General features: G+C 38.8%; 1 protein-coding gene across 4 annotated transcripts in view; it reads left to right on the top strand.

Moving 5' to 3' along the window:
- Positions 1 to 21319, top strand: part of SAP130 (Sin3A associated protein 130) — a 93034-nt gene that overhangs the window by 34188 nt on the left and 37527 nt on the right. For 2 of the 4 annotated variants that reach the window (XM_019718004.3, XM_074334741.2), the window contains exons 11-15: positions 3104 to 3245; positions 5452 to 5573; positions 9401 to 9703; positions 10355 to 10532; positions 13107 to 13211. In XM_019718004.3, the coding sequence (XP_019573563.1) occupies positions 3104 to 3245; positions 5452 to 5573; positions 9401 to 9703; positions 10355 to 10532; positions 13107 to 13211 (850 nt within the window). The remainder of the gene's footprint in view (positions 1 to 3103; positions 3246 to 5451; positions 5574 to 9400; positions 9704 to 10354; positions 10533 to 13106; positions 13212 to 21319) is intronic. The other 2 variants (XM_019718005.3, XM_074334751.2) reach the window with 1 other exon arrangement.

The following is a 21319-nucleotide window of genomic DNA, read 5'->3' as shown; positions in this document are numbered from 1 at the left end:
AGCCTCTTTAGGTGTGCTGGCCAGGCTGGTTGACCTTAAATTGAGAGTGTCCCTGGTAATGCAGTACTAGGTGGGCAGGGTTGGGTTCCAGGAAGTTATAGGGTGTGGGCAGTGGTTTTTACAAAATTAATGCAGTTTCGGTTCTTGCGTTAGTGCTGGGCTCATGAACATTTTACAAAACGCCCTGAGAACACCCTAGTCTGCCAACCCTTGCCTCAGGCCTACAAGCCCCCAAGAGCAGCCCAAGAGAGGCTGCTGGGGGCGTTATGGCACACTGCCCATCACCAGAATTTCCCCTGGCAACCAGGGGCTGTCTGCTGCTGTAGAAGACTTCGGCAGCATGTGGGGCAGGACCAACCGTCCAGGAGCCTGAGTGTCCCCGGCAATACCCTTACAGCTGGGTGGGGTGGGCACCCAAGGTGTCACCAAGGTGGTGTGCACACACAGATTTTACCAGACCAATGTGGTCTCAGATTTGGCTGCTTCGGGGAGGTTTCAACATAGAAAAGATGGAGGCCTCCCCTATGCTACACATGGGGCAGGCTCCCCATAAGGACAATGGCTTGTCCCTCCAGTCCTCACCATATAGCCGCAAAACTCAGTCCTTCTCCAGATGTGTCCAGTGCCTCTCGAGTGGCTGCCCCTCCACTGGAAACCAGGTGAATGTTTGCAAGCGAGTGAGTCTGTGTGCAGGCCCTTTATGAGGGCGTCTGGGTTTCCAGCCGCCTTCTGTCTCACTGGGATGGGCAGACTGAGTCCTCGCTGTTTTCACTGTCAGGTGTTGTGGAAAGTCCTCTTCCTGGCACAGGACCCAATGGCTGGGGAGCCCGGTATGCGCTGGTGTCCCTTCCCCCCCCGCCAGGTGCTTACCCACTACCTGTGGGTTTGGGGTCAGCCCATTTTGCATCTCAGCCCCTCCTACCAGTCTCGATGTGCCCTTTTTCTTTAAATCCTTAATTATAGGGATTCTGTTCAGGTAGACTTCAGATGATTCCTGAGGTTGATTGTTCGGTAATTTAGTTGTAATTTTGGTATGATCCTGGGACGCAGCAGGCATAGCGTTGACCTAGTCTGCCATTTTATACTTTCTCCCCATCCTTATTTTCTCCATATTTTGGCCCACATTTGACAGTGGTCTTAGAATTAGAAAAAGCAAAATCAGACAGTCACAGGATTCAGAAACGGATTATCTTGGGTATTAGCATTGTGGCCAACTTGGGATTTCTGCTTTACATTTTTTCTTAGGTTTTATTTATTTTAAGATTTCTTTTTTTTTTTAAAGATTTATTTATTTATTTATTTATTTATTTATTTATTTATTTATTTATTTTAAGTCAAGTTGTTGTCCTTTCAATCTTAGTTGTGGAGGGTGCTGTTCAGCTTCAAGTTGTTGTCCTTTCAGTCTTAGTTGTGGAGGGCGCAGCTCAGCTCCAGGTCCGGTTGCCGTTGCTAGTTGCAGGGGGTACAGCCCACCATCCCTTGCGGGAGTCAAACCGGCAACCTTGTGGTTCAGAGGACACACTCCAACCAACTGAGCCATCCGGGAGCTCAGCGGTAGCTCAGTTCAAGGTGCCATGTTCAATTTTAGTTGCAGGGGGCGCTGCCCACCATCCCTTGCGGGACTCGAGGAATTGAACTGGCAACCCTGTGGTTGAGAGCCCGTGCTCCAACCAACAACTGAGCCATCCGGGAGGCAGCTCAGCTCAAGGTGCCGTGTTCAATCTTAGTTGCAGGGGGCAGAGCCCACCATCCCTTGCGGGACTCGAGGAATTGAACTGGCAACCTTGTGGTTGAGAGCCCACTGGCCCATGTGGGAATCGAACCGGCAGCCTTCGGAGTTAGGAGCACGGAGCTCTAACCACCTGAGCCACCGGGCCGGCCCAGGTTTTATTTATTTTAAATAATTGAGAATATGGCTTTTTTAATTTGAAAAAGTAAAGGTACAAATTTGATACAAACTCTTGGGTATGTGTGTGGTTACCAACCACTGGTTAGTTGCCCTGCCGAATGACAGCTGCGTTCCTATTAGAAGTATTATTTTGTCCTGCCTTTAATGGGCACAGTGAAAAAACAAGGCATAATTGCTTTTAACTGAACGCTCACTACTGATGGAAAACATGTCATGCCAGCTTCCTTCTGCATTAGCCAATAGATGCCATCATCAGTGGTCACATTGGGCATCTCAGCTATCATCCTACAGAAACTTCTCCGGCTGCCTCCCTCAGGAAACAACCAGGCATCGTGGTGGGTTTGTGCTGCTTACAGTTGGTGTTTCATGTGCTGCACTTTGGGTAATGTGGTGGCATCATCCCAGTCTCTAGTGGTTATTTGCCTGTCACTGGTGTAACTTGGGTCTTTACACGGATGGAAGCTGTGTCTCTATATCTCTGAGATCACACTTTTCTTTCCAAATTCCCAGGCATAGAGTTAACTGACAGGTGTGTAAGAACTGTAAAGTACAGCCCAGTTCAGCTCTACCTTCTGAACAAAATTTGATGGCAAATAGTAGAGGAAAGCAAACTTTGAGCCTCATGGTAAATTTGAAAATTCTGTAGTCATTTTGATTTTGCTATGAAGTATTGTATAAAATCAGGACATTCAAAATTAAGTCATTACTTAGAGAAGGCCTCATAGATGTGGAACTGAGACTTGGAAATTAAAAGGATCTACTAATTACTAATTAGCTACATGTTACTAGTTAGTTATGGATCCAACTAATTATGGAATAGAATCTAAGGTCTTTGTCATTTTTGTATTCACATTTTTGTTGATTTTTTTTATTTTTTTAAATAAAAAGTTTTCTCCTTTTAAAAAAAGGGTCTCAAAAGAAACCAGGTCAGGGGAATAGGGGCTGGTTGCTGATAGTTTTGTTAAAGTATTAATTTTAACCCTGCTTTGACAAATAACAGTGTGAAACTATTAGTGGATCATTGGATTGGAGTAATTCAGTTGAACGTTATCTTTCATTTTTTATTTTGATTAAAACTAAAAATCCAGATTCTTATTACTGTTTACATTGGTAAGATTATTGCTAGCCAAGAATGATTTGGCATGCCAATAAAAGCACATGAGTGGTGATGTAAGTGGGTTTTGCTTTTTGTAGCTAAGGTGGTGCCTCAGCAGATCACGCACACTTCTCCTCGGATCCAGCCTGACTACCCCGCAGAGAGGAGTAGCCTCATTCCCATTTCAGGACATCGGGCCTCTCCAAATCCTGTGGCCATGGAAACCCGCAGTGACAACAGGTAGGAGGGAATATGCCAGTTACATTGCTCCATGATGTCATTAATCGTTTTGAATTTTCAGTAAAACAGAATGTCCCACAAATATGGCATATATTTACTTATTTTCAAATTTCTCCCTGAAAATAATATATTGTGTTATTTCTCTTTTAATTTTGTGAAAATGTCTATATTTATTCAGCCATTCTTCTTTTGATGGATGTTCTCCTAGTACCATTTTTTGTTTTGTGTGCTTCTGTGTTTATTTTGAGAGTAACAGTTGCAGCATCGCTACCCTTTATACCAAAGTACTTCCATTTTCATCTCCAAAGAACAGATACTCTGTTAAGTGCAGTACAGTTATCCCTGAAACGATTTTTTAGCTTTCCATTCTCTTTCATACGTTGACATTTTTTAAGAGTATAGATAGACCAATTGTTTTTATAGAATATTCTTCAATTTGGGCTTGTTATGTCAACATTAATGACTTAGTGAAGGTGATGTTTGCCAGCTTCTTCTATAAAGTGTTATTTTTCTTCTTTGTAAACAAGTGATCTGTGTGGAAATACTTTGAAACTGTAAATATCCTGTTCCCCAATAAGCTTTCACTCAATAGTTGTGGTGCCTATTGATTATTCTTGGCTGAACCAATGGTTGCAATATGATGTTTGCAAAGTAGTGACTTTTTCTAAACTGTAATTTCTTCTGTATCAGTTGGCATTCTGGTATAATGAAATTTATCTGTCCCCACTTATTTATTTTGTTGTGTATTTTATTTTTTAGAATCGGCACAGGCTCATGGATTTGGTTTTATTCATTATTATAATAAATCCATTATTGTCATCTATTTTGATGCTCCAATTGTCTTTGGGTTGGTCCTTGGGAACCCCTTCAGACAAGTTCCTGTGGTTTTGCCATGTCTTGGTCATTCTTGACCTTCCTACCACAAGATTCTCCAAGCTCCTCCTGAACTTTGTCTGAGCTTTGGAATCTGCCATTTCTCCAAGGAGTCTTGGTTCCTTTTCATCATTTAGAAACCAAGATGTAGGTATTGGCTTTGTTCATTGTTACTGGATTGTCAATTCTTCTAGGCCCTTTCAGCAGGCCGAGGTAGGGAGCATGTAACATTTTATAAACTCTTTAGAATATACTTATTCCTCAAGTTCAGTCACATTAGCTCCCCCATTTCATGTTTGTATCTCCCTTCTCCCACAGTGAGAACCTGGTAGGTGCACATAAAGTAAGTTCAGAATTTGGTCATTTTTAAATGATCTTGTTTAATTATTATGGTAATAGGAATGCTTATAGGTTTTAATATGTTGCTTGTGTGTCCATCCATCTTTCTGAACGTGACTATTAGCTCTAAAAGTTTGTAGATTCTTTTGGATTTCCTGTGTAGATGTTTATTTCATCTACAAATAAGGACAGCTTTTTGAGGGATGAGGGAGTTTTTTCATTTCTGTTTTGTATACCTGTGTTTATCTTGTTGGCTAGAGCTTCCAATATGATGTTAAATAGAGGAGAGATAGTGAGCATCCTTGTCTTATTCCTGACCTGAGTGGGAATTCTTCTGAAATTTCATGAAAGATTTTGGGGTAATAATCCTGTTTTCTTAGGTATTCATGTCATGAGTAAATGTTGAGAGCTATTAAATATTTTTTGTTTATCTTTTGCAAAGTTTGAAATGATTTTTTTAGTTGTTTAATATCTAGAACATTAGTAGAAATTCTGATATTGAATTATTCCTATCTTTTTATAATAAACCTTATTTTATCAAGATGTGTTTAATTTTATATGTAGTACTTGATTCAATTTTATCTAGGGATTTTTGTGTCATTACAGGGAGATATGTTTATAATTTTTTTCATACACTTCCTGTCCAGTTTTGGTATCAAGGCTATGTTAAGCTCAAAAAATAAATTAGGTTACTTTTCTTGTTTTTCTGGCCTCTGAATCAGCTTGTATAATTTGATTGCTGAGGTTTTTTTGAATGAGTTTTAGTAATTATTATCCCATATATGTTTTACATTTAATGATATAGTATTTATAGTATTCATTTATTTTAAAATATTAGTCTGTATATCTGTATCCTTTCATCTAATTGGGACACAATTTGGGAAATGCTATTATGGCAGTTAAGAGTCTGAAGAGGATCTGAGGGATAGGATCATTTGAAGATAAAGAAGAAAATAGACCATTTTGGTTCAAATTATTTGTGTTCTATCTATAGACCATCTGTTCCAGTTCAGTTCCAGTACTTTTTGCCAACGTACCCACCTTCTGCATACCCACTGGCTGCTCATACGTACACCCCAATCACCAGCTCTGTGTCCACCATCCGACAGTATCCAGGTATGAGCCCCCCTGTTAAGATGACTTTTAGAATTTTAATTTTTGTAAGCAATGAGATAAACACTGATCAGTGAATATTCCTAGTATGGATTTAATTACTGCAGCTTCTATTTTCAAATTCACATAAAGCTAAAATCTGAAGCTTTACAGTTTTAAATCACCATCTCTTTGTTCATGAAAAAGGTTATTATTATTAGTGACATTAGCATGATTTTATCCCACCGTGAGGATAATTATGTTAACAATTTTTATTATACCTTAAAGTTGTAATACAGTGAAAATGAGTAAAGCTGTACTCTCACAGGGCTTCTATTTTGTGAGCTTTGTGTTGTTTTTCATGTTAATCCACTTAAGCTGAACACTCACCATTCTTGTAAATAGTATTCTTTTTAAAAATCCAGGAAGAATGATCCTTAAGCCTCAGCATTTGTGTCATACTTTCCTGTGGAACCCTCAGCTCACTGTAGGCATGAGAAAGACACATTGTTTAGCTAGTGGACACTGCCCTCCACTGTGCCAGTTAGGGCTGCAGCCCAGGCCACGTGCCGCTATTGAAGACTGAAGAGGGACCTGGTGCAAATGAAGAACTGAATTTTTTTGTTTTACTTAAAATTAGAGAAACTTCACATATGTTTGAAACAACTTAGTGGTGTGGAACTACTTTATCAAAATGTAGATTTTATGGAATCAAAATACAAATCTAATTTTTGTGATAAAAATTTAGTATCTAAATTGAGATACGCTGTAAGAGTAAAATATTCCCTGAATTTTGAAGACATAGCATGGAAAGAGAATGTAAAAGATGTCATTTAAAACGTTTATATTGATTACGTTTTGAAATGATAATATTGTGGATATATTGGATTAAACAAAATATATCATTAAAATCAATTTGGCCTGCTTTATTTTACTTTACTAATGTTGCTACAGGAAAATTTTAAATTGCATGTGTGGCTTATATTTACAGAGTGCTGGTCTAAAACTTTGAAACACTGGAAAGTATTTAAATAGCTTTGAAAACAGGTTCTTTTAGCTCTGTTTGTTGGTTTGTTTGGGGTTTTTTTTTGCAAAACTTTCTTCAAGTTTTATTTTTAATTTTTACATCTAATGTGGGAAAATGGCTGAATTGTTCTGAATATTCTGCCATGTTTTGCTATATGTTAAATTAATACCATCTTTTTAAAGGAAATTCCTAGCAGTGTTCCTTATTGACAATCTTATAGAGATAAAAGAGTGTGTAATTCATTGTCACCAAAGGTGTTACACTTATTGCTCTAAATCCGTAAGTCGTTATCAGTGACAGCTCTTACTTTCATGTTCCTTCAACTACCTTGACCAATTGAAACTTCACTAACAATGCAGTCATTTTGCCTTTCTGGAGAAGGTGACTCATGACCAGGATGTATTTCTCTGGATGCTAGCCAACTGAAAAGAATATGCAGACTGTCTCCTGAGCTAACCAGTCATTTTCTATAAACATTTGTAAAAATCCATCATTCCAGCACTATCAGAAGTGTTGGGGATCCTGCCAATCATCTTTTTCTACATTATTCCAAGTGTCTTTCACCACTGCAGTAGCCCTGATGGATCCTAACACAGAAAAACGAATGGTACAGTCAGCAACACTTAACTTTTGCCAGTACCAATATCTGCACCATTGTTGGTGCAGATGAGAGGTAAAACATTCTTTCTCAGACATGTGAGCCCATACATGGATGAATACAACTGAAGGAATGATTTATGAACCAGCTTAACAGTGTCCTGTTTCAAGCATTATAGATTCAGTGACTCATTTCAAATAATTCCAAAACAGATGTTTTTCAAATCATGAAGAGGACAGAAAAATTTTTATATAGTAGGCTCCAATCTTGCCAAATATGGGATTACTCTAATACAAAGATTGTGACAGATTAGACCAATTGTTCATGGTCTCTGGTTGCTTATAAAGGTGGAATCTTGGTCCATTATTTATTAGTTAAATATAGATATGAATATGTAGTTATGAATATATGCAATCTATGGTTTATAAGTGATTGATCGCTCTCAAATTGTTCCCAAAATTTCACTTGTTTCAGAGGTGTTTTCCATTTTATGTATTCATTTATTCATTCCTGCATTTATTAATTCCACAAATATTTATTGACACCCTACTGTATGTAACGTCCTATACCAGGCTCTATTATTAAAGTTGACTGTTAAACACATCTTGCATTCAACAAGCTTAGAGTCTAGTATGGAAGTAAGACATGAATAGATATTATAGTAGACAGAATAATAAGTCCCAGAAGAGAGGCTTGAGCAAAGAAAGCCTTTCTGCTTCTGAGGTAAGAGAGGTTTTTTCTACATGACAGGGTAAGGTTGGAAGTCAGGAGTGATTTTCCTAAAGGAAGTAGCATTTGGAAAGCATCTCTTAGAATGGATAGGACAGAGCTGTGGTGGGATCAGAGAAAAGCACATTTCTGTCTGTGAATAAAGTATTAGCATAGAATATGTTTTTGGAACAGAGTGGTTCGGTTTGGGCTGGAGCACAGTGTGAGTGAGGATGTAGTCCTTTCAAGATTGGATCTTGAAAAGGCTTGGAATGGTGACTAGACTGCATGGTCTACAACAGGCAAGCTACCAAAAACTGTTATTGAACAGAAGTAACAGAAGTACACTTCTCAGGAAGAAACTAATGCTCTGGGACTATTTACTTATTTATCAAGGGGGAAATTGCAATATAGCAGTGACTATAAATTTGCATGTACTAACTTTTCACTCTACTTTTCTCATTCAAAATAAAAATGGATCTTTATATGGTTTATAAAACTTTTTCATTTATATCTTTTTTAAATTGAGGTATAATTGACATATTAGTTTCAGGTGTACAACATAATGATTTGATATTTGTCTATATTGCAAAATGCTAACCACATAAGTCTAGAGCATCCATCACCACGTATAGTTAAAATAATTTTTTTCTTGTGAAGTGAGAACTTTTAAGATCTCTCATAGCAACTTTTAAATAAGCAGTTCACTATGATTAACTATAGTCACCATGCTGTACATTACACCCCCTTGACTTATTTATTTTATAACTGGAAATTTGTATCCTTAGACCCCCTTTAGCCATTTTACTCACCCACTACCCCCACACCCTCCACCTCTAGTAACAACCAGTCTATTCTCTGTATCTGTGAGCTTGGTTTGCTTTTGTTTTTTCTTAGATTCCAATATAAATGAAATCATACAGTATTTGTCTTTCTCTGTCTTTAGTTCATTTAGCACAGTACCCTCAAGGTCCATTACGTTACAAGCAACAAGATTTCCTTTTGTATGATTGAGTAATACTCCTGTGTGCGTGCGTGATATACACATAGATGATGTGTTTGCTTGACAGAAAAAAGAGAACTTGCTTGTACTATCTCTTCAGTGGATATATGGAATTTAAAATTCATAACTGTTATATTTCAGAAATGCCTATGATAGTGGTTCTATCGAGTCAAACAAAGATTCTTGACCTGGGAGCCATGAGTGTATTTCAGAAGTTTTATATTAATTATTTAGCACAATTGCCTGGCTCACATTTGGAATTTAGTAGGTGATTGCTTTTTTCTTGTTTTAATTGTTTCTAGTAATCTGTAGAAAGGTCATAGCAACTTGATAGGAAGCGAGAAGGGGAAAAAAATCTCGATATGTAGTTTTGTATAGTGCTTTTTTGTTTTTAACCGAGGGTTTATATCTTGTACAGTAGAAAAATTCCATTTTCATTTTAGTGCTTTTCTCCTATGTGGACTGTGTCTGATCAGAGCTGACACTCTTGTAGTCACTTTTTGCATTGTTTTTAGTTTCAGCTCAGGCTCCAAACTCTGCCATAACAGCTCAGACTGGTGTTGGGGTAGCATCTACAGTCCACCTAAACCCCATGCAGTTGATGACAGTAGATGCATCTCATGCTCGACATATCCAGGGGATCCAGCCTGCGCCCATCGGTACCCAAGGGATCCAGCCAGCCCCCATTGGGACCCCAGGCATGCAGCCAGCACCCATTGGCACACAGGGAATTCACTCAGCAACCCCACTCAGCACACAGGGACTTCAGCCTGCAGCAGTAGGTACTCAGCAGCCTGCTCCCGAAGGAAAGACGTCAGGTAATTTTACTTTCTGCATGGAAGTTGGTGTGGAGAAAAGAGATACACTGGGTTTAAATCCTGATCTGCCGCTTGCTGGCTTTGTTGTCTCAGGTAATTTCTCCAGGCTTTCATTTCCTCCTTGGAACAGGAGTTGCTTAGAACTTTCCTGTCAGGGTCATTGTAAGCATTAGAAATACATAAACAACCTAGTAGCCATTTACACATGGTGAGAACTGCATTTTGTAAAGGACTCTTAGTTGAGAGAGCAAATTCACCTTATAATAGTAATATTCTCATTCCATTTAAGATTTTTTTTAAAGCTGTATGTAAAGCTGTAAAATTAAGATTGACTGAATTGTTCGTACCACTTCTAGGGATTGAGACGCAGTTGTGTTTTACAAAAACTGGGAGAACATTTCTTGAAGTTTACTGTGTACTTGATGTATTTTACCTCATTTATTAGGAGTGATGATCATCGAGCAAAGAAAAAGGGTTATTGATTACGTACCAAAAGACTCCTATCCCTTATCTTCTTGAAATTGGACAGTCATAGCGTGCATGCTCTGATTCTGGTGATCTGATTGCTTTTTATTTGTTATGTGACATTTTAGTAGTGTTTCTTTCGTTTCCCTCTCTTCACTGTTCTCCCTGCCCCTCCCTGTCCTCCAGCAGTGGTCCTGGCAGATGGAGCCACAATTGTAGCCAACCCCATTAGCAGTCCATTCAGTGCTGCCCCAGCCGCAACCACGGTGGTGCAGACCCACAGCCAGAGTGCTAGCAGCAGCGCTCCAGCCCAGGGCTCATCGCCCCGGCCAAGTATACTGCGGAAGAAACCCACCACAGATGGGTGAGTAGGCCCAGTCGTGCCAGATGCCACCGCTCATGCTGGGTATGAGTGGTCTAAGCCAGTTGTAGGCTGTGCTTATGTTCAACTCTGGTACGTCGCGCCAGTCGTTTTTCCAGGTGCTCATACCCGTTTACACCCTCGCCAGCTGTGGGAATCATTGCATTCATCATTACCAGCTCTTGTTATTGGCACTTTTTTAAAGTTTAGTCATTCAGTATTTATACTGCTGTATCTCATTAGGTTGTTTTGTTTATTTTTGCTTTTGGGTTGTGGGTAATGGACTTGATCTTTCTTTTCTGTTTATTTCTTTTTTTTTTTTTTTTTTTTTTAATTGGGGGAAGGGGAACAGGACTTTATTGGGGAACAATGGTCAAATTGTTGTCCTTTCAGTCTTAGTTGTGGAGGGTTCTGTTCAGCTTCAAGTTGTTGTTCTTTCAGTCTTAGTTGTGGAGGGCGCAGCTCAGCTCCAGGTCCAGTTGCCGTTGCTAGTTGCAGGGGGCACAGCCCACCATCCCTTGCGGGAGTCGAACCGGCAACCTTGTGGTTGAGAGGACAGGCTCCAACCAACTGAGCCATCCGGGAGCTCAGTGGCAGCTCAGCTCAAGGTGCCGTGTTCAATTTTAGTTGCAGGGGGCGCTGCCCACCATCCCTTGCGGGACTCGAGGAATTGAACTGGCAACCTTGTGGTTGAGAGCCCACTGGCCCATGTGGGAATCGAACCGGCAGCCTTCGGAGTTAGGAGCACGGAGCTCTAACTGCCTGAGCCACCGGGCCGGCCCTTTTCTGTTTATTTCTTATGGAAAAGTTTAAACATAATCAAATTTTGAACATATGAATGTGTACCCGTTATCCAGCTTCAGTTATCAACGTAACAGCTCATGGCCAATTTTATCTTTATGCTCACCCAACCCCTGCCACTATATTATTTTGAAGCAAGTTCAAACAACACATTTCATTTTTATATTTTTCAACAAGTCTTTTGAGAGATAACATATTAAAAAAATACAATGACTCCTTAATATCAAATATCTAGTTATTGTTCAAATTTCCACTGATCTCAAATGTCACAAGTTTTGTTTTGCTTTATATTATTTACTTGAATTAGTATTCTGATGCGGTGCACACATTATGATTAGTTGATATGTCTCTTAAGACTCTTCTAATATATAGGTTTCCTCCATCTCTTTTTTTCTTGCAATTTATTTGTTGAAGAAACTTTGTCTTTTGTCCTATGGAGTCCCTCCCTCTCTCCCTTGGATTTTGTTGATTGCATCCACCTTGTATTAGTTTCCTAGGACTGCTATACCAAATCACCACAAACTTAGTGGCTAAGAACAATGGAAATGTATCCTCAGCATTCTGATGGATAAAAGTCTGAATTCGAGCTGTTTGCAGAGTTGCTTCTTGTGCACGCTGTCAGAATGCTGTCTTCTGCATGCCGCCCCGTGCCCGTCTCTCAACTGCTGAGGCTGCTGGCAGTCCTCTGCATTCCCTGCCTGTGGGCTCCTCACTCCAGTCCGCTTTCATGTTCACGTGGCCTTCCCTTCTCAGGTCTCCCTCTCCTTTCTGTTATAACTGCCAGTCATTGGATTTAGGGCCTTCCCTAAATCTAGAGTGATCTCAGCTCAAGATCCTTAACGTAATTACATTCGCAAAGACTATTTATTATATTCACACGTGCCAGGGATTAGGACTGAGATGTATCTTTTTAGGGAACACAATTCAAACCACTAACCTTATAGAGTAGTTTTACTTGTTCTTCTCTCCTCCCCATTTTCTCTAGTTGTTATTTGACTCTGAAGGCTTGATTAAATTCAGTTTTTAAATTTTTGTTTTGTCAAGACTACTTCATAAGTCTATGGTTTAGTCTTTTACCAGGAGACAGGGTGTCTGGTGGTCACCCTTTTTGAGCTGTTACCTGTCTTGAAGATCAGTATCTGGGTCCCTTAGTTATTGGGCATTGCAAAATGATGTATTCTGGTTCTAGCAATTCTCTCTCATACCTACTCTCATCTAACTTTCGCTCTCACCACTCTGCCTACACTAACAGGTCATGGTTGCTCATGACTTCCACATTGCTGAGCCCAATGATCAGTTCTCAGTCTGAGCCATACATGGTCTCTACCGCATGGCATAGTTGGTCACTACCTAGATCAGCCTTTTTCACGTGGCTTCCAGGAACTTGCTCAGGTCAATATAAATACATAGACATTATAGTGACTGTAGACATTTAATATGGATTTAAATTTTAAGTGAAAAGGAGATGTGGCATGCTAGTAAAAGCAACTAAAAGAGTTACAGTGATGGCTTTCTGGAGAGCTCTGGGCACGAAGTGGGGAGTGATAGGGAAGGGACCTGCTGTATTTTGTTGAAAGTCTTTTAGTACTATTTGACTTCTTAAATAACATGCCTATATTGCTTTGATAAAATTTTACAAATCATTAAAAATTAATTTAAAAATTCACTTTAGTGCTATTTTTTTGCACTAGCTATGCCTAGCAAATGTGCATCTCATACTTATCTTTTAGGGCTTTCAGACTGCTGTTTTCCAGTTTTGCCTCTTGTCTCTTTCAGAATGGCAGTTCGGAAAACCCTCATTCCTCCTCAGCCTCCTGAAGTGGCGAGTCCTCGAGTGGAGAGCACTATGCGCAGTACATCTGGGTCACCTAGGCCTGCAAGGTGAGCGCATGATGGTTCCCACTCTCGCTTCCACCTGCTGTAATCGGGGAGGAGACATTCTAATACATGTCACGAATTTCACATGTTTTTTATGCTATTTCTAGCTACATGACCTGGACACATTTTTCAACCTCTCTGACCCTATTTGCCTCATTTATAAAATGGACATACTTATAACAATTACCTCATAGGATTCTTCTGTATTTACATGAAATGATGCATTAAAAACAGAGTCTGCCTCATAGTAAGCAACCAGTTGTTTTTGTTGCTAAAAATGGCTTCATGACAATAGTTAATACATGCTTTTTTCTTTATTCTTTATCATCTGAATACCAAAAGTGAAATTATTTGGGGGAAAAAATGAAACAACAGAAAAATAATTTAAAAGTGAATATACAGTGAAAATCATTGTCCTAGTCTCCACCCACCTTGTCAATCCCAATCCCCAGAAAAATATTGATGGGTAACAGTTTTGTCAAGTATCTTTCCGTATCTTTTCCTACATATACATAGATGGTTAGATTCTTAAAAACAAGATCTTGCTGAGTGATTATTCTGTAACTTACTGTTCTGTATCTTTTTAATTTAACCTAATATTACCATGGTAATATATTTAGATCTACTTCATAAACCATTCAAGAAAAAAAATTATGAATACCTTGAGGATGCCAAGTGTTGTTTTAGAATTTGGGGATATATAACAGTGATTAAACAGAAAAAGTGTCCATTCTACTTAAGCTTACTTTCTAGTGAGTGTAGAGAATGAATAAATGTGTGAAGAAAAAGAAAGTGTGAAGGGAATATACTCGTATCTTTTCAAATTAGTGTTTTCGTTTTCTTCAGATAAATAATCCAAAAATAGAATTGCTGGTTCATATGGCAGCTCTATTCTTAGTGTTTTGAGGACTCTACACACTGTTTTCCATAGTGGCTACACCAGTTTACACTCCCACCTACATACAGGGCACAAGGGTTGCCTTTTCTGCACATCCTCAGCAACATTTGTTGTTTGTTGACTTTTTGATAATAGCCATTCTGAGAGGGGTGGCGATACCTCATGGGAATTTTGGTTTGCATTTCCCTGATGATTAGTGATGTTGAGCATCTTATCATATGTCTGTTGCCCATCTGTATGTCCTCTGGAGAAATGTCTCTCCGTGTCCTCTGCCCAGTTTTTGATCAGATTATTTATTTTGTTGTTATTTCTTTGTTATATGAGTTCCTTATGTATTTTGGGTATTATTAGCCCCTCATTTGTGAGTATATTCCCCCATGTAATAGGTGGTCTTTTTCTTTTAATTTTTTTAGTTAAATTTTTTTTAATTTTTTTAATTTTTCAAGTTAATTTGGGTGACAATTGTTAGCAAAGTTACATAGATCTCAGGTGTACAGTTCTGTAATACATCATCTATATATCACATTGTGTGTTCACCACCCAGAGTCAGTTCTCTTTCCATCACTACACGTTTGAGTCTTTTCATTTTAATTGTTTCCTTCACTGTGCAAAAGTGTTTGTTTTAGTTTGATGTAATCTCATTTGTTCATTTTTGCTTTTGTTTCCCTGCTTGAGGGGACATATCCAAAAGATACTATTGATGTCAAAGGGTTTACTACCTATGTTTTCTTCTATGAGTTTTGTGTTTACAAGTCTTACATTTAAGCCTTTAATTTACTGTTCCATTTCTTTTTTTTTTTTTTTTTCTTTGCGTATATCTGTCCATTTTTCCATTGAAGAGATTGTCATTTCTCCATTGTGTATTCTTGCCTCCTTTGACCACATAAGTGAGGGTTTATTTCTGGGCTCTCTATTCAGTGATCTATGGGTCTGTTTTTATGCCAGTACCATACTGTTTTGATTATTATAGCTTTGTAGGATAGTTTGAGATCACAGAGCATAATGCCTCCAACTTTGTTCTTTCTAAAGATTGCTTTGGCTATTTGTGATCTTTCATGGTTCTATATAAATTTTAGGATTACTTTTTCTAGTTTTGAAAAGAATGTTGTGGTATTTTGATAGGAATTACATTGAATCTGTAGATTGCTTTGAATAGTATGGACATTTTAACAATATTAGTCCTTCCAATCCTTGAGCACGGTATATCCTTCCATTTATTTGTGTCCTTTTTAATTTTTTTCTTCAGTGTCTTATAGTTTTCAGAGTATAGGTTTTTCACCTCCTTCCTTGAATTTAATTGTACGGTGTTTCACTGAAAGTAAGACCTAGCTGGACCACCAGCTCTAATGTGTCTTTTGGAGCAAAAATTAATATAAGACCTGATATTATATTGTATTGTATTATATTATATTATATTGTATTATATTGTATTAATTATATATTTTATTATACCGAGTCTTATATTAACACAAGACCGAGTCTTATATTAACATGTTGCATACAGCGGGGTTTAAATCCCTCGTGAAGATTCTCATGATCCGTACGCAACGTGTTAATTTTTGCTCCAAAAGACGCACTAGAGTTGATGGTCTGGCTAGGTCTTATTTTTGGGGAAACATGGTAGGTGTTTTATTTTTTCTGAAGCAGTTGTAAATGGGATTATTTTCTTTTTTAATTAAAGTTTATTGGGGTGACAGTTGTTAGTAAAGTTAAATTGGTTTCAGGTGTACAATTCTGTAATACATTATCATGTATCACATTGAGTGTACACCACCCAGAGACAGTTCTCCTTCCATCACCATATATTTGACACCTTTTACCCTCATCTACCACCCTCCTCCCCGCCACCCTCTGGTAACCACTAAACTATTGTCTGTTTCTATGAGTTTTTGTTTCTTCATTTGTTTGTCTTGTTCCAAGGGATTATTTTCTTAATTTATCCTTATTAGTATATAGAAATGTGACAGATTTCTGTATGTTAATTTTGTATCCTGCTATTTTACTTATTGATTTATTAATTCTAACAATTTTTAGTGGCATCTTTAGGGTTTTCTATAGATAGTATCATGTCCTCTGCAAATAGTGACAGTTTTACTTCTTCCTTTCCAATTTGGATGCCTATTATTTATTTATTTTTATGTATGTATATATTTTTTTAGTTTCAGGTGTACAAAGCAATGTAATAGTTAGACATTTAAACCCCTCATGAAGTGATAACCCACCCCCCAAGGTGCTACCCCTCTGACATCTTATATACCTGTTACAGTACCATCGACTATCTTCCCTATGTTGTACTCCACATCCCGTGACTATATATATTTATATATTTAGTTGTAGTTGACATTCGATATTACTCTACTGGAGCTTCAGGTGTATAGTGCAGTGGTCAGGCATGTACAGTCTATGACGTGATCCCCCTGATAAGTCCGGTGCCCATCTGGTACCTTACATGATCTTTACAACACTGTTGATTATATTTCCCATACTGTATTAACTATCAACTTACATTTCTTAATACCTTCACCCTTTTCACCGTCCCCAACCCCATTCCCATCTATTACCCTGATAGATCTAGTTCCTATCTGGCACCATACCTAGTTATTACAATATTATTGACTATATTCCTTTTGATATACCCTACATCCCCATGACTACTGTGTAACAACCAATTTGTACTTCTTAATCCCTTCCCCTTTTCACCCATCCCCAAGAAGTCCCTCTAAGATTCCTTGTAAAAGGTAACTCCTTTTCCTTTTTCTTGTCAGGGAAGCTCTTTATCTGTCCTTCTATTCTAAATGACAGCTTTGCTGGGTAGAGTAATCTTGGTTGTAGGTCTTTCCTTTTCACCACTTTGAATATTTCCTGCCAACCCCTCTGGCCTGCAAAGTTTCGGTTGAGAAATCAGCTGACATTCTTATGGGGACTCCCTTGTAGGTAACTAACTGCTTTTCTCTTGTTGCTTTTAAGATTCTCTCTTTGTCTTTAACCTTTGGCATTTTAATTATGACGTGTCTTGGTGTGGACCTCTTTGGGTTCATCTTATTTGGGACTCTCTGTGCTTCCTGGGCTTGTATATCTATTTTCCTCGCCAAGTTAGGGAAGTTTTCTGTCATTATTTCTTCAAATAAGTTTTCAATTCCTTGCTCTCTCTCTTCTCCTTCTGGTACTCCTATAATGTGAAAGTTGGTACACTCAGTGTTGCCCCAGAGGCCCCTTAAACTCTCCTCAGTCTTTTGGATTCTTTTTTCTTTTTGCTGTTCTGGTTGGGTGTTTTCTGCTACCTTATCTTCTACATCGCTGGTTGGATCCTCTGCTTCATCTAATCTGCTGTTGATTCCCTATAATATATTCTTAATTTCCGTTATTATATCCTTTATTTCTGACTGGTTCTGTTTCATGGTTTCCATCTCCATTTTCATGCTTCCTATCTCTCTGTTGAAGTTCTCCCTGAGGTCATTGAGCATTTTTATAACCAGTGTTTGGAACTCTGCGTCTGATAGATTGCTTATCTCCTTTTTTCTCTTAGTTCTTTTTCTGGAGTTTTATTCTGTTCTTTTATTTGGGACATGTTTCTTTGTCTCCCCATTTTGGCTGCCTCCCTATGTTTGTTTGTTTCTATGTATTCGGTACTGCTGCTGTGTCTTCCGGTCTTAGCAAAGTGGCCTTATGTAGTAGGTGTGCTGTGGGGTTCAGTGACACAGTCTTTCTGGTCACCTGAGCCACGCACTCCCCATGTGTCCCTTGTGTGGGTTGTGTGTGCTCTCCTCTTATAATTGAGTCTTGGTTGATAATTTCAGATCAATGGGAGGGACTGACCCTTTGGGCTCACTGTTTTTGAGGACAGGCTGTGACTATAGTGGAAGAGTTGTACAGGAGCTGATCCTACAGAGTCCCCTGCCCAGTCCGCCTCTTGGATGTGTCATCTTTGGAGGCTGCTAGGTGATGCTCCAGTTCATTTTAAAGCTGGCCACTTGGGGCGCTAGCCCCAAGGCCACCTTGGAGGGGATTATCTGTAGGTTTAGTTCAGTCACAGCCTGTGTCCCACCCAAGGCCACCCAGTGGGAGACAGAAAGAAATCTGCAGATGGCTGTCGCCCATGCTATGCTTGGAAGTGCCTTGAGAGGCCAAGCTGTGAACCAAGGCTGGCTGCCGCTAGTGTCAGCTTAGGGCTGCTCAGCCAGAGGTACAGGACACACTCAAGCCAAATGCTGCTTTTCTGGATTCTGCGAACCATTGAGAGACCCTAGAAAAGTCTGTAGCATGAGCTAGGGCAGGCAGTCTGCACATAAAAGCCACTGAAAGCAGCCTGGGTGTGCCCGAAAGTTGGACAGGGTGGGGTCTTGAATCGCCAGGGCCTGGCAAACAAATGACACAGTCTCAGATATGTTGGCTGCCTGTGTTCACATATGGGGGAGGGGGATGGCTCAGTAAAGAAAGTGGCCTCCGCCAGCTCTCCCGTCCAGGAGAAAGCCGACCCTCCATCCCCCATCCCAAGCCAGGCAACTCAGTTCCCCACCATATGTCCGTGCTGCCTCTCCAGCCGCTGCCCCAGCGCTGGAGCTCAAATCAAGTGATTCCATTGGTGGGTACGTCCGCACGCAGTCCCTTAAAGAGGAGTGCTTGGGAGTGCGGCTGTGCTCTGTCTCACTCAGTCACAATTTCCGCTGGTTTTCACAACCAAAAATTATGGGGACTTCTCTCTCTGGCACTGGAACCCTGGGGTGGGGTGGGCTGGGGATCCTTTGCTCCTCTAGGGAATGGGGTGGGACCTCCCCCCCCCCCCCCCAGCCAAAATATCCCTTCTGATTTTTAATGGTCACACGTGGGTGTGGGACCAGCCCATTCCATGTCTATTCGCCTCCCACCAGTCTGGAGGTGGCTGCTTCTTCACATCCTTAATTGAAAGGCTTCAGTTCAGCTTCATTTTAGGCGATTCTCAATAATGGTGGTTTTGTAGATTAGTTGTAATTTTGATATGGTTGTGAGAGAAGGTAAACACAGTGTTTACCTACATCTTGGTTTTCTTACCTGGATGCCTTTTATTTCTTTTTCTTGTCTAATTGCTGTGGTTTCGACTTCCAATACTATATTTAATAAAGGTGTGAGAGAGACCATCCTTGTCTTGTTCCTGATGTTACAGGAAAAGCTTTCAGCATTTCACCATTGAGTATGACGTTAGCTAGGGGCTTGTCATATAGGGCCTTTGTCATATAGAGATAAATCCCTTCCCTACCTACCTTGTTGAGAGTTTTATCATAAATGGATGTCGAATTTTCTATATTTGTTGAGGCAGTCACACTATTTTTATCCTTGGTTTTGTTGCTGTAATGTTTCATTAATTGTTTGGTGGATATTGAACCATCCTTAATCCCTGGTATAAATCCCATTTTATCATGTTATTGTCTTAATGGATTGTTCAATTCAGTTTGCTGGTATTATGTTGAGAATTTTTACATCTGTGTTCATCATGGATATTGACCTGTAATTTTCCTTTTTGTAGTGTCTTTGTCTGGTTGGGGTATCGGCATACTAATACTGGCCTTGTAAAATGAGTTTGACAGGGTTCCTTCCTCTTCAATTGTTTGGAATCGTTTGAGAAGCATTGGTATTAATTCTTCTTTCAATAATTGTCAGAATTCACCTATGAAGCCATCTGGTCCTGGACTTTGTTGGGAGATTTTTGATTACTGCTTCAATTTCATTGCCAGTAATAGGTTTGTTCAGATTTTCTGCTTCTTCCTGCCTTAGTGTTTAAATGTTGTATGTTTCTAGAAAGTTACCCATTTTTTCTAGGTTGTCCATTTTGATGGCATATTGTTCATAGTATTGATTTACAATCATAGTATTGATTAACAATCCTTTGTATTTCTGTGGTGTCAGTTGTATCTTTGTAATCTCTCTCATTTCAAATTTTTTAAATTTTAACTTGCTTTCTTTTTCTAGATGAGTTTCACTAGAGCTTTATCAGTTTTTTTATCCTTTCAGAGAACTAGCTGTACATTTCATTGATCTTTTTAATTTTTTTTTCTTTTTCTTTTTTTTTTTTTTTTAGTCCATTTTGCTTAGTTCTGCTCTGATCATCATTTTTTTCCTTTTACTTTAGAGGGTGATTTAATTCATTTTCTAATTCCTAGGTGTGAAGTTAAGTTATTTGGGGTTGATCTTGTTTCTTGAGAAAGGCCTGAATAGCTGTAAACTTCCTTCTTAAAACTGCTTTTGCTATGGCACATAAATTTTGGAAATTTGTGTTTTCATTTGTCTCAATGTGTTTTTGGATTTCCTGTTTGATTTCCTCTTTGATACATTGTTTGTTTTTTTTAGTAGCATGTTGTTTAATCTCCATATATTTTGGGGTTGGTTTATATTTTTCCTGTTTTCTTCCTGTAGTTAATTTCTAGTTTCATACCATTGTGGTCAGAAGATAATGCTTGATGTAATTTCCATCTTGAATTTGTTGAGGCTGATTTTGTGACCGAATATGTAGTCTGTCCTGGAAAATGATTCATGTGCATGTGAGGAAAATGTGCCTTCTGCAGTTTTAGCATGAAATGTTCTATAAATGTTTATTAAGTTGATCTACTCTAAATATGACATTAAGGCCATTATTTCCCTATTAATTACGTATCTGGATGATTTGTCATTCTGGTAAGTGGAGTATAAAATTCTCCAAATATTATGTGTTACTGTTAATTTCTGACTTTATGTCCATTAATTTTTGCTTTATATAATTGGGTGGTCCTATGTTGAGTGCATATATATACAATTATTATATCTTCTTGGATTGACCCTTTTATCATTATGTAATGTCCTTTTTTCTCTTTTTTTCCATTCTTTGTTTTAAAGTCTATTTTGTCTGAGTATGGCTACCTACCACAGCTTTCTTTTTATTTTTGTTTGCATAGAACATCTTACATTCCTTCACTTTCTGTGTATGTCTTTCGATCTAAAGTGAGTCTCTTGTAGGCAGCATCTAGGTGGGTCTCATTTTTTATCCTTTAAGCCACCCTTTGTCTTTTATTCGAGCATATAGTGCATTTACATTTAAGTTACTTATCGATAGGTTGCCATTTGTGAATTGTTTTTTGGTTGTTTTTGTTCTCTCTGTTCCTTTCTTATTCTCTTGCTATCTTTTCCTTTTGATTTGCTGGTTTTCCTTAGTTTTTTCTTTCATTTCCTTTACCTTTATTTTTTGTGTATGTCTTATAGGTTTTTG

This window comes from Rhinolophus sinicus, chromosome 17 (genome assembly GCF_057876585.1).
Source record: "Rhinolophus sinicus isolate RSI-liver-muscle chromosome 17, RSI-T2T, whole genome shotgun sequence".
NCBI lineage: Eukaryota > Metazoa > Chordata > Mammalia > Chiroptera > Rhinolophidae > Rhinolophus > Rhinolophus sinicus.
Note: the sequence above shows the minus strand (reverse complement) of the source record. Positions and strands in the feature narration are given on the sequence as shown.